This window comes from Xyrauchen texanus, chromosome 26 (genome assembly GCF_025860055.1).
Source record: "Xyrauchen texanus isolate HMW12.3.18 chromosome 26, RBS_HiC_50CHRs, whole genome shotgun sequence".
NCBI classification, from domain to species: domain Eukaryota; kingdom Metazoa; phylum Chordata; class Actinopteri; order Cypriniformes; family Catostomidae; genus Xyrauchen; species Xyrauchen texanus.
The window spans coordinates 1,737,832-1,750,899 of record NC_068301.1 but is presented as its reverse complement, the minus strand read 5'-3'; the positions used below and the strand labels follow the sequence as shown (position 1 = coordinate 1,750,899).

Genomic DNA, 13,068 nt, shown 5'->3' with positions numbered 1-13,068 from the left:
TGAAATATTTAAAAAGAAGAATAATTAGATGGATCAATAAATTATGAACAATGTACTGCCTTTGCCTGATTAATATGTAATCATGTAATCCATAAAAGTAACTGTAATCTAATTATGAGTATTTAGTTACAAAGGGTTTGTACTCTATGTAATCCAGGTTACATGTAATCCGTTACTATCCAGCATTGGTTACGATATGTAAATTTTTTTACTATGACATACTTTTAAATAGAGTATTATGATATCTAACATCAAAACTTAAAAGGCTAAATTGTTAGCTTGCTAAAAATAAGCTTTCATTTGAAAACGCATTATTTTCTCTACTGTTTGGCCTTCCGTTCACAGAGACGGCATTTTTGTCCAGTGAAAACTGAGCTTTTCAAAATCACTCTCTCAAGTGGATGCATTGAAAACGCCATCTTTGCGTTGTTGTGTGGACTGGAAACATTTTATTTGTTGTCATGTGATGCAGTCATGTGATCTATTTTACCCAAAACAATCAAGATGGCGGCTCATGTTGTATTGGCGTTGTGGTGTCTGCTATCCGTAGCATTGTTAAATTCCCTTACAAAAATCACTTGCCGCAAATATATTCCACTCGTTATTTCACATGCAAATGAGCTTTGGGGCAAACTCTTCAGAAACTCTTCAGAAACTCTTCATTGTCATCAAAGGTTTGCTGCAGGTGAAGAGCTGCAAATTCTGGCAAACATTTGCTGCAAATCACAAACTCATTTACATCTGAAAATAATGAGTGGTGAGATTTTCAGAACGATATTTTGTAAGGGAAGATAAACATGACTTTGCACAAATTTCACATTGTACTCCATAAAAGGCGACGGGATGTGTACTCGGAATTGGTGTCCGGCGGCAGAACATGAGGACAATTGTGATTCAGACCGGATTAATGTGGATCCACTAAATAATTCATTTGACCATTTCTAGCTTCTATTTGTAATTAGGCATAGAATACCCCAAAAATAGAATACCAAAAAAGATCTTTGAGTCGTTTAGGGGTCCATTAGGGAAGGATTCCCTTGACAACGGCGTTTAGAAGTTAGTATTCCACAGTATTGAACACACTGATGGAGTTTAGTAGATCTAAAGCACCTGCTGTGATGGAGACGAGGTCAGAGTGAAGGTCATTCTAAAAGCTTCCAGAACATTCCTAACCAGTGGTTACAGGTACATCTAGTTATAAAGAGAAAGGGAGATCCAGCCAGGAGAGCTTGAAATCTGACCTTAAAGAGACACTTCGAGAGGAGCTCAGGAAAAGAATACGCATGGAGCCGCAATTTTAGGAACTGCTGAATCAGCACAGGTGGAGCTAATGATGTGCAGGTGATCTGCACTAGGATACCTGATGACACCCGATGAAGGATTCCTTTCCCCTTCATCATCATCATCATCATTAGACTCTGTGAGTGCAGAGTCCTCCTCATCTTCCTCTCTGCAGCGAGTACAACAAACACCGATCATGCAACAAACATAAAGCACAACCACAGAAACGACGAGACTCACAGAGCGATTGAAAGCTGTAGGCCCAAAACATGTTCTGCATTCTAGCTACACAAGCTCGTTTTCATACATTAAATACTTGCACAAGTATGTTTCTGGCCTTAAAGATAGAAAAAGACAGACAAAATGGAGATATTGAATTAAATACAGTTCCAGGTCTTATGGATGATGTACATTAAGTTGGGCAGTCGGATATATCCACACACAGTTATCATGAGCGATGAGCTGTTCCAGGTCATGTGCTCTGGAGCACAAATATTAACTAAACACTGACACATTGAGGATCTCCTGTTGTCAAGAACTGCTGAAATTAAGGTCACATGTTCAGAGCTATGGGGTCCCGAGTGTAAAATTGAAAAAGTTTTAAAAAATAATATATTTATACATTTAATGTGTAGTAAAAATACTCAAAATCTTACAAAGCCAAATGTTAAATATATAAATGTAAAAAAAAAAAGGTAAATCTTTAAGTAATAAAATGTCTATTAATAATATTTTAAAACAAATAATCAAATTATTAAATCAAAAACGTTTCATATAATTCAAAATGTTAAATATGTAAATGTAAATCTCAATAATAAAAATTATAATAAATGTTTTAAAAAATAATTAAATCTAAATCTTATAAATAACTGTTAAATATAAATGTACATTTGATATATTTATGTAACTAAATATAAATGTTAAATAATTAAATGTCTGATAAATATTAAAACATTTAATTATTAAATATAAATCTTCCATATAATCTAAATGTTAAATATGTAAATGTAAATACAAATGTAAATCTTAAAAATAAAAATGCCTTTTAATTATATTTAAAAACGAATCAAGTTATTAAATAGAAATGTTACATTTGTAAATGTAAATAGAAATGTTTATCTTTATAATAAGATTTCTAAAAAATATTTAGAAAATAAATTAATTCAATACAAATTTTCTATATAAGACGAATATGTTAAATATGTAAACAAATCTTAATACAACTTCTAATAAATACTTAAAAAATCTTTAAGAAACATACAATTAGTGCTTCCCCTGGACAGCATTCACTGTGACTGTACCAGAGTTTATATAGTTCAGTCTCAATGTGCATTAATCCGGAGGTCAAAGGTGACAGTGGCATTCATGTTTAAATAAGAACATATTTCGCTCACTTTTCGTTGAGTTCCTGTCCATTAAACTGCTGGAAGTTTGTACGGTTTGGGGAGGCGTGGCCTGATCTGGCCAATGAATGTCTGCGGCTGCGACGTCTTTCTAAGCCCCGCCTCTCTCCTCCACCGATACTGGACCCACGTCTCTCTTGACGACCGGAAGATGGTGGCAAACTGTCCTCATCCCCATCTTCATGACGAAGAGTCGCCTGACAGTCAGAAGGACATTTTTAAAACTGAATTGCAAAAACAACTTCTTCATAATCTTTACGATTACAACATCACCACCATGAAATCATTAACATGTGACTGCCCACATTTACAAATAAATCCTCATTGTTTGATCATTTATAAAATGTTTCTGAAACTCTGTGGGATATCAGTCTGAGCATTAACGGTGATGTTGTCAGACCTCATAGATGTTGAGCTGCTCCAGAAGATCCAGATCAGTTCCCCTGCGACCCAGATACCTGCGGGACACAGACTCCATTTCCTGCTCCTCCAGAACATCCACCATATCATAGAACGAGTCCTGATCAGGCAAAGCAGCCAGCGTCTGATGAAGAGAGATTGTATTTACTTAAAGTAAAATTACTTATTGATCATTCTTTCAACTGAGGATGTCAGCAAGAGTTTTTTTTGTCAGATTTAGCCAATTTCTGGGGACAGTGTTGTTCCCAAACATGTACAACATCGCAAACAATTAAAACATCAACTAAAGTACCCCAAACAACTAAAGTATCCCAAACAACTAAAGTATCCCAAACAACTAAAGTACCCCAAACAACTAAAGTACCCCAAACAACTAAAGTACCCCAAACAACTAAAGTATCCCAAACAACTAAAACACCCCAAACAACTAAAGTACCCCAAACAACTAAAGTACCCCAAACAACTAAAGTATCCCAAACAACTAAAGTACCCAAACAACTAAAGTATCCCAAACAACTAAAGTACCCAAACAACTAAAGTACCCCAAACAACTAAAGTATCCCAAACAACTAAAGTACCCAAACAACTAAAGTATCCCAAACAACTAAAGTACCCAAACAACTAAAGTATCCCAAACAACTAAAGTATCCCAAACAACTAAAACACCCCAAACAACTAAAGTATCCCAAACAACTAAAGTACCCCAAACAAACTCAAGTACCCCAAACAACTCAAGTATCCCAAACAACTAAAGTACCCAAACAACTAAAGTATCCCAAACAACTAAAGTATCCCAAACAAACTAAAGTACCCCAAACAACTAAAGTATCCCAAACAACTAAAGTATCCCAAACAACTAAAGTACCCAAACAACTAAAGTATCCCAAACAACTAAAGTACCCAAACAACTAAACTACCCCAAACAACTAAAGTACCCAAACAACTAAAGTATCCCAAACAGCTAAAGTATCCCAAACAACTAAAGTACCCAAACAACTAAAGTATCCCAAACAACTAAAGTATCCCAAACAACTAAAACACCCCAAACAACTAAAGTATCCCAAACAACTAAAGTACCCCAAACAAACTCAAGTACCCCAAACAACTCAAGTATCCCAAACAACTAAAGTACCCAAACAACTAAAGTATCCCAAACAACTAAAGTACCCCAAACAAACTAAAGTACCCCAAACAACTAAAGTACCCCAAACAACTAAAGTATCCCAAACAACTAAAGTGCCCTAAACAACTAAAGTATCCCAAACAACTAAAGTACCCCAAACAACTAAAGTACCCCAAACAACTCAAGTATCCCAAACAACTGAAGTACCCCAAACAACTGAAGTATCCCACAACAACTCAAGTACCCCAAACAACTCAAGTATCCCAAACAACTCAAGTATCCCAAACAACTAAAGTACCACAAACAATCCCAAACAACTAAAGTACCCCAAACAACTAAAGTACCCCAAACAACTCACGTATCCCAAACAACTCAAGTATCCCAAACAATCCCAAACAACTAAAGTACCCCAAACAACTAAAGTACCCCAAACAACTAAAGTACCCCAAACAACTAAAGTATCCCAAACAACTCAAGTATCCCAAACAACTAAAGTACCACAAACAATCCCAAACAACTAAAGTACCCCAAACAACTAAAGTACCCCAAACAACTCACGTATCCCAAACAACTCAAGTATCCCAAACAATCCCAAACAACTAAAGTACCCCAAACAACTAAAGTACCCCAAACAACTAAAGTATCCCAAACAACTAAAGTACCCCAAACAACTAAAGTATCCCAAACAACTAAAGTACCCCAAACAACTAAAGTACCCCAAACAAACTAAAGTACCCCAAACAACTCAAGTATCCCAAAAAACTAAAGTACCCCAAACAACTGAAGTATCCCACAACAACTCAAGTACCCCAAACAACTCAAGTATCCCAAACAACTCAAGTATCCCAGACAACTAAAGTATCCCAAACAACTAAAGTACCCCAAACAACTCAAGTATCCCAGACAACTAAAGTACCCCAAACAACTCACGTATCCCAAACAACTCAAGTATCCCAAACAACTAAAGTACCCCAAACAATCCCAAACAACTAAAGTACCCCAAACAACTAAAGTATCCCAAACAACTAAAGTATCCCAAACAACTCAAGTACCCCAAACAACTAAAGTATCCCAAACAACTCAAGTATCCCAAACAACTAAAGTACCACAAACAATCCCAAACAACTAAAGTACCCCAAACAACTAAAGTACCCCAAACAACTAAAGTATCCCAAACAACTAAAGTATCCCAAACAACTCAAATACCCCAAACAACTAAAGTACCCCAAACAACTAAAGTATCCCAAACAACTAAAGTACCCCAAACAATCCCAAACAACTAAAGTACCCCAAACAACTAAAGTATCCCAAACAACTAAAGTACCACAAACAACTAAAGTACCCCAAACAACTAAAGTATCCCAAACAACTAAAGTACCCCAAACAACTAAAGTATCCCAAACAACTAAAGTACCCCAAACAACTAAAGTACCCCAAACAACTAAAGTATCCCAAACAACTAAAGTACCCCAAACAATCCCAAACAACTAAAGTACCCCAAACAACTAAAGTATCCCAAACAACTAAAGTACCCCAAACAATCCCAAACAACTAAAGTACCCCAAACAACTAAAGTACCCCAAACAACTAAAGTATCCCAAACAACTAAAGTACCCAAACAACTAAAGTACCCCAAACAACTAAAGTATCCCAAACAACTAAAGTACCCAAACAACTAAAGTACCCCAAACAACTAAAGTATCCCAAACAACTAAAGTACCCAAACAACTAAAGTATCCCAAACAACTAAAGTATCCCAAACAACTAAAACACCCCAAACAACTAAAGTATCCCAAACAACTAAAGTACCCCAAACAACTCAAGTATCCCAAACAACTAAAGTACCCAAACAACTAAAGTATCCCAAACAACTAAAGTACCCCAAACAAACTAAAGTACCCCAAACAACTAAAGTACCCCAAACAACTAAAGTACCCCAAACAACTAAAGTATCCCAAACAACTAAAGTGCCCTAAACAACTAAAGTATCCCAAACAACTAAAGTACCCCAAACAACTAAAGTACCCCAAACAACTCAAGTATCCCAAACAACTCAAGTATCCCAAACAACTAAAGTACCACAAACAATCCCAAACAACTAAAGTACCCCAAACAACTAAAGTACCCCAAACAACTCAAGTATCCCAAACAACTAAAGTATCCCAAACAACTAAAGTACCCCAAACAACTAAAGTACCCCAAACAACTAAAGTATCCCAAACAACTAAAGTATCCCAAACAACTAAAGTACCCCAAACAACTAAAGTATCCCAAACAACTAAAGTACCCCAAACAACTAAAGTATCCCAAACAACTAAAGTATCCCAAACAACTAAAGTATCCCAAACAACTAAAGTATCCCAAACAACTAAAGTACCCCAAACAACTAAAGTATCCCAAACAACTAAAGTATCCCAAACAACTAAAGTATCCCAAACAACTAAAGTACCCCAAACAACTAAAGTATCCCAAACAACTAAAGTATCCCAAACAACTAAAGTATCCCAAACAACTAAAACACCCCAAACAACTAAAGTATCCCAAACAACTAAAGTATCCCAAACAACTAAAGTACCCAAACAACTAAAGTATCCCAAACAACTAAAGTATCCCAAACAACTAAAGTACCCCAAACAACTAAAGTATCCCAAACAACTAAAGTATCCCAAACAACTAAAGTATCCCAAACAACTAAAGTACCCAAACAACTAAAGTATCCCAAACAACTAAAGTATCCCAAACAACTAAAGTACCCCAAACAAACTCAAGTACCCCAAACAACTCAAGTATCCCAAACAACTAAAGTACCCAAACAACTAAAGTATCCCAAACAACTAAAGTACCCCAAACAAACTAAAGTACCCCAAACAACTAAAGTACCCCAAACAACTAAATTATCCCAAACAACTAAAGTGCCCTAAACAACTAAAGTATCCCAAACAACTAAAGTACCCCAAACAACTAAAGTACCCCAAACAACTCAAGTATCCCAAACAACTGAAGTACCCCAAACAACTGAAGTATCCCACAACAACTCAAGTACCCCAAACAACTCAAGTATCCCAAACAACTCAAGTATCCCAAACAACTAAAGTACCACAAACAATCCCAAACAACTAAAGTACCCCAAACAACTAAAGTACCCCAAACAACTCACGTATCCCAAACAACTCAAGTATCCCAAACAATCCCAAACAACTAAAGTACCCCAAACAACTAAAGTACCCCAAACAACTAAAGTACCCCAAACAACTAAAGTATCCCAAACAACTAAAGTACCCCAAACAACTAAAGTATCCCAAACAACTAAAGTACCCCAAACAACTAAAGTACCCCAAACAAACTAAAGTACCCCAAACAACTCAAGTATCCCAAAAAACTAAAGTACCCCAAACAACTGAAGTATCCCACAACAACTCAAGTACCCCAAACAACTCAAGTATCCCAAACAACTCAAGTATCCCAGACAACTAAAGTATCCCAAACAACTAAAGTACCCCAAACAACTCAAGTATCCCAGACAACTAAAGTACCCCAAACAACTCAAGTATCCCAAACAACTCAAGTATCCCAAACAACTAAAGTACCCCAAACAATCCCAAACAACTAAAGTACCCCAAACAACTAAAGTATCCCAAACAACTAAAGTATCCCAAACAACTCAAGTACCCCAAACAACTAAAGTATCCCAAACAACTCAAGTATCCCAAACAACTAAAGTACCACAAACAATCCCAAACAACTAAAGTACCCCAAACAACTAAAGTACCCCAAACAACTAAAGTATCCCAAACAACTAAAGTACCCCAAACAACTCAAGTATCCCAAACAACTAAAGTACCCAAACAACTAAAGTATCCCAAACAACTAAAGTACCCCAAACAACTAAAGTACCCCAAACAACTAAAGTATCCCAAACAACTAAAGTATCCCAAACAACTAAAACACCCCAAACAACTAAAGTATCCCAAACAACTAAAGTATATTTATATAAAATAAAATATATATTCTTTTATATTTATTAGAAATTGTATTATTAAGATTGACTTTTACGTATGTAACATTTCAACAGAATTTAGATTTTATAATAATTTTTTAAATATTGATTAACAATTTTATTAAGATTTAAATTGATATTTATATATTTAACATTTCTATTTATATGGAAAATTCAAGATTAAATATGTTGATTATTTTTTAAATATTATCAATAGACATTTTATTATTTTAAGATTTACATTTGTATTTAAATATGTAACCATTTGATTTATATGGAGGATTTATTATTTAATCGTTTAATTATTTTTTTAAATATTTTTTAGAAATGGTATAATTAAAATTCACATTTACAAGGAAGATTTAGTCTTCTGGGAACAGCTATCCCCAGAAATGAGCCAAATCTGACAAAAACTATTACAAAAATGTGAAAACCTGATCAAATCATGTTTTTTTTATTCTAGAAAAAAAAAAGCAAAGAGTGTTTTTCGGGTTAAGTCACTCGCCATTATAATGATCTTTCTGTAATGACCTCATTTAGATTAGGGTCAGCGAGTGTTTCTGACCTTATTAATGAGTGTCATCACATACACCAGCAGTTCAGTGTCCACTCCGTCCCTCTCTGCCAGAATCTCCACAGCGTTTGACCACAGCTTACAACCTGAACAACACATGCATCACACACTACATCTGGAGTGGAATACACCGAACACACGCAGTATACACTATATGTGCTGCAGAAATAGTATGTATAGAAAGGTAGCATTCGAGGTCAGTTTGTGTGTGTGTACCTCTCTTTGTGTCCACACTGCTGATGGCTTGAATCAGTAAAACTGCGTTCGACTCTGAATATTCCACAAACACGAGCAGCAGTTTCAGGGCCGTCTTCACCACCAGACGAAACTAAAACAGACCATTTACACATTTACATGAATGCATCAAGGCAAGTGTGTAATACAGATCCTCCAGTTTTCTCCTTCACTAGTTCAGCTTTACTGTCTGCTGCATGACTATTAATTATTAAAGAGCCATTAAAATAATTAAAATGAAGTAGCATATCACACACCGCAGGACACGTCAGCTACTTATTTACCGTTGTGCTTATTTTGACCATAATAGTCTTTACATCATGAATGTATCGTCTGATGTTGAGTTGTTACCTTTGAGCCAATCAGCAGGTAGAGCCACTCTAAGGTCTCAGGGTGACCTATGACCCCGTTCATCCCATCCACGTACAGCATGATCTGACCCAAAGCTACAGAGAGAAACAGTGATTGAGCTCGAAACATGACAAACACAAGGACATGAGATGAAAGATGGCGCCGTTCTGCCTCTAATGCTCCGATGATGGGAAACACGACGGCAATGCCGAAGATATCTTTCATTTTGTAAATAATTTAATTATTAAATCTAAATCTTCCATAAAAATGTAAATGTTCAAATATAAATGTAATTCTTAACATAATTAAATGTATAATAATAAAATATGAATTAAATAACAAAATCTAAATATTCCATATAAACAGTGTTAAATATGTAAATATAAAAACCTTAAAAATAAAATGTCTAATAAAAAAATTGTTACATTTAAGTTTTCCATATAAATCAATGTTTAACATATCAATGTAAATCTTAAAATAACACATTAATTAATCAAATTGAATAAATATTTAAAAACATTAATGATACATTAAAGTTTTGCATATAAACCAAAACCTTAAAGTAATAAAATATAAATGATATATTTGTAATAAAATCAAATATTTAAATTGTTTAATCTAAATCTACTTTATAAATATAAATCTTACATAAGTGTGTACATATAAATCCTAAAATAATTAAATATATTAAATTCAATTATTAAATCTAAAATTCAATTAAAATGTTAAATATGTAAATATACATTAAAAACTTAAAAATAAAATTTCTAATAAATATTTAAATAAATACATTATTAAATCTTTTTTGCATATAAATCAAAATGTGAATCATATAAATATTAAAATAATACATATTATTTAATAAAATCTATTAAATATAAAAAAAAAATCAAAATCTTCTACATCATTATAACTGTTATAAATCTTAAAATAATTACATTATAAATTAAATTTTTCCAAATAAATCTAAATGTGAAATATGAATGTTAAATCTAAACATTTAGGAACATAAAATGTGACTTTAAGTTAAAGTTTTAAGTAGGATTACAGTCACTGTCAAATGAATAAATAACAATAAACAGTAATAATAATAATAATCATGACGCACCTCTGAGGATGTAGTTCTGATAATTCTGATCCGCTTCTGAGCCGACCTTTATCAGACAGGTGAGACCCTCCGCCATCACGAACTCATGAACCAGATCTTTATCATCCTACAGGGTGAAACAGTTCAACATCAGCACTGACCCCAAACTCAAGCCGCTCCAGAGACTGTCATGAATGTTACCTGGAATATCTGCTTGAGAGAAAACAGCGCCCTCCTCAGGTCACGTCCATCTGAAACATACAGCTTCTCTAGAGACAGACAGACAGATAGAGAGAGAGAGACAGACAAAAGAGACAGAGAAGAGAGACAGACAGATAGAGAGAGAGCGATAGACAGACAGAGAGACAGATAGAGAGCGATAGACAGACAGAGAGACAGATAGAGAGAGACATAGCAGACAGACAGATCATTTAATGGCACTAAATGCAGCATTAAACAGTTTCTCAGATGTTTATTAATAGTTACTTTTATTTCATGGTTGTCTGATGTCATGAATGAAGCAACAGGAAGTTATTTGAGTTCATTAATGACTTTCTGAATGTATATTTTATTTGATCATATATTATTATTACCATCACTGGCACCTTATTGTATTATTATTATTCATTATTATGTGTAATATTTGATATTATATACTAGATATATTATTTTATTTATAATTTATTTGTGTGTTTGTGTCTGTGAGTGTTTGTGTCTGTGTGACTCTGTGAGTGTTAGTGTGTCTGTGTGTCTGTGTGAGAGTGTGTATGTGTGTTTGTGTGAGAGTGTGTGTGTGTGTGTTTGTAACATTTAATTAGTGAGAGGAACGTCTGCACCTCGTTTATTGACCACGGTGTGGTTTTGCGCACATCCATTTCTTTTTACAATTCGAAAGTCGCGTGAACAATTGATTCTGCTATCGCTGTTGCTAACTTAAAAACTAGCAGGTCCGTGTCGAAAATCCAGTGACGCTGGTAGTGACGATTCTCTCTGACCAATCAGTGATCTGCAGGGTTATGACATCACTCGACCTCAATGAGGTGGTATTAAAAAAGTAACAAAAAGTGACTTACAGTGCACTTGTTACAGGGACAATCCCCCCGGAGCGACCTGGAGTTAAGTGTCTCACTCAAGGACACAATGGTGGTGACTGTGGGGATCGAACCAGCAACCTTCTGATTACCCGTTCAGTGCTTTAGCCCACTACACCTGACAGTGGGAATGAGAGTCTCATTGTTTTTGTGCAAGATAAATACTGCTCTGATTTGAAAAACTAGCAAAAGTAGGTCACTAGTTTGAGTTGGTAGCTGAAGTGTGCACTTGATCTGAAGAGCAGTTTGACTGGATCTGATCTAGTTATATAATGATAATGTAGTTACACGATATCTTCATGAACACTTCATGAGCAGAATCTGTGTGTCATGGAAACAAAGCAGAAGCTGCTGGAATGTTCTGATGAAAATGCCAAGAGAGACAATAAAACATCAATCATTATCTACAACACACACTACACACACGCTCACACACACACACACACACACACACACACACACATTATTCAGATATTTCTGATCTTCTATCCACAAACAGAGACTACACATGTTTTGTGTGGCTGTTGTGGAAAAATAATGGTGGGCAATGAGAGAGAGATTGTTTGAGGGGGAGAGAGAGTGTGTGTGTGAGAGTGAGGGAGAGTGTGTGAGGGAGAGAGAGAGTGAGGAAGAGAGAGAGTGTGTGTGTGTGTGAGAGAGAGAGACAGTGTGTGTGTGTGAGAGAGAGAGTGAGGGAGAGTGTGTGAGGGAGAGAGAGAGTGAGGAAGAGAGAGAGTGTGTGAGAGAGAGAGTGAGAGAGAGTGTGTGAGGGAGAGAGAGAGTGTGTGAGAGAGAGTGTGTGTGTGAGAGAGAGAGTGAGGGAGAGTGTGTGAGAGAGAGAGTGAGGGAGGGAGAGAGTGAGGAAGAGAGAGAGAGAGAGTGTGTGTGTGAGAGAGTGTGTGCGAGAGAGAGAGTGTGTGTGTGTGTGTGTGTGAGAGAGAGAGAGAGACTGGGAAGAACATGCAACCTTTTCAGACCACAAATCTATAAAAAAGGAAAATACAGCAGCAGAGAGGAACGCTGACATCAGCGTCCAAACAGAGACTGAAAACAGGTAAAAAAGTCGCTCACACCAACAAACGAAGGGCACTGCTGTGACGAAACACTTCTAAACTTCTACAGAACTGCTATGAAACCATTATGATGAGTTCAGATGAGGTCAGAGATCGACATCCCGGCACAGAACATCACGCTCCACTTCCACACAGCGAGTGATCGATCGATCAATCAACATCTGCTAATGAATCCTGATGTTGTCCGGAGGGCATGTCAGTTATTAACATGCTGTTGATCAGAAACACAGAGATGTTTTCACACAAGCACATACATCTAATACAGGATGATTCACAAGTCTTGTCATTTACCCACGAGACGTACTCAAATATTCAAGCATTACCAAAGACATCATAAACACATTTCACACATCTTAAAACATCCAGGACACTTCAGACTCACTTCTGTGTATAAATAACAGCGTCGTCTCCAAACTGCTTAGCTTCCGATTACA

At 35.8% G+C, this 13,068-nt stretch overlaps 1 protein-coding gene across 4 annotated transcripts in view; it reads right to left on the bottom strand.

Annotated features, from left to right (window-relative positions):
* The window catches only part of fhod3a (formin homology 2 domain containing 3a), a 75,802-nt gene that overhangs the window by 26,326 nt on the left and 36,408 nt on the right, over positions 1–13,068 (bottom strand). For 2 of the 4 annotated variants that reach the window (XM_052093452.1, XM_052093453.1), the window contains exons 4-11: positions 10,672–10,739; positions 10,492–10,597; positions 9,384–9,478; positions 9,015–9,126; positions 8,790–8,884; positions 3,085–3,228; positions 2,676–2,881; positions 1,361–1,450 (exon numbers count right to left, since the gene is read on the bottom strand). In XM_052093452.1, coding sequence (XP_051949412.1) covers positions 1,361–1,450; positions 2,676–2,881; positions 3,085–3,228; positions 8,790–8,884; positions 9,015–9,126; positions 9,384–9,478; positions 10,492–10,597; positions 10,672–10,739 — 916 coding nt within the window. The remainder of the gene's footprint in view (positions 1–1,360; positions 1,451–2,675; positions 2,882–3,084; positions 3,229–8,789; positions 8,885–9,014; positions 9,127–9,383; positions 9,479–10,491; positions 10,598–10,671; positions 10,740–13,068) is intronic. The other 2 variants (XM_052093454.1, XM_052093455.1) reach the window with 1 other exon arrangement.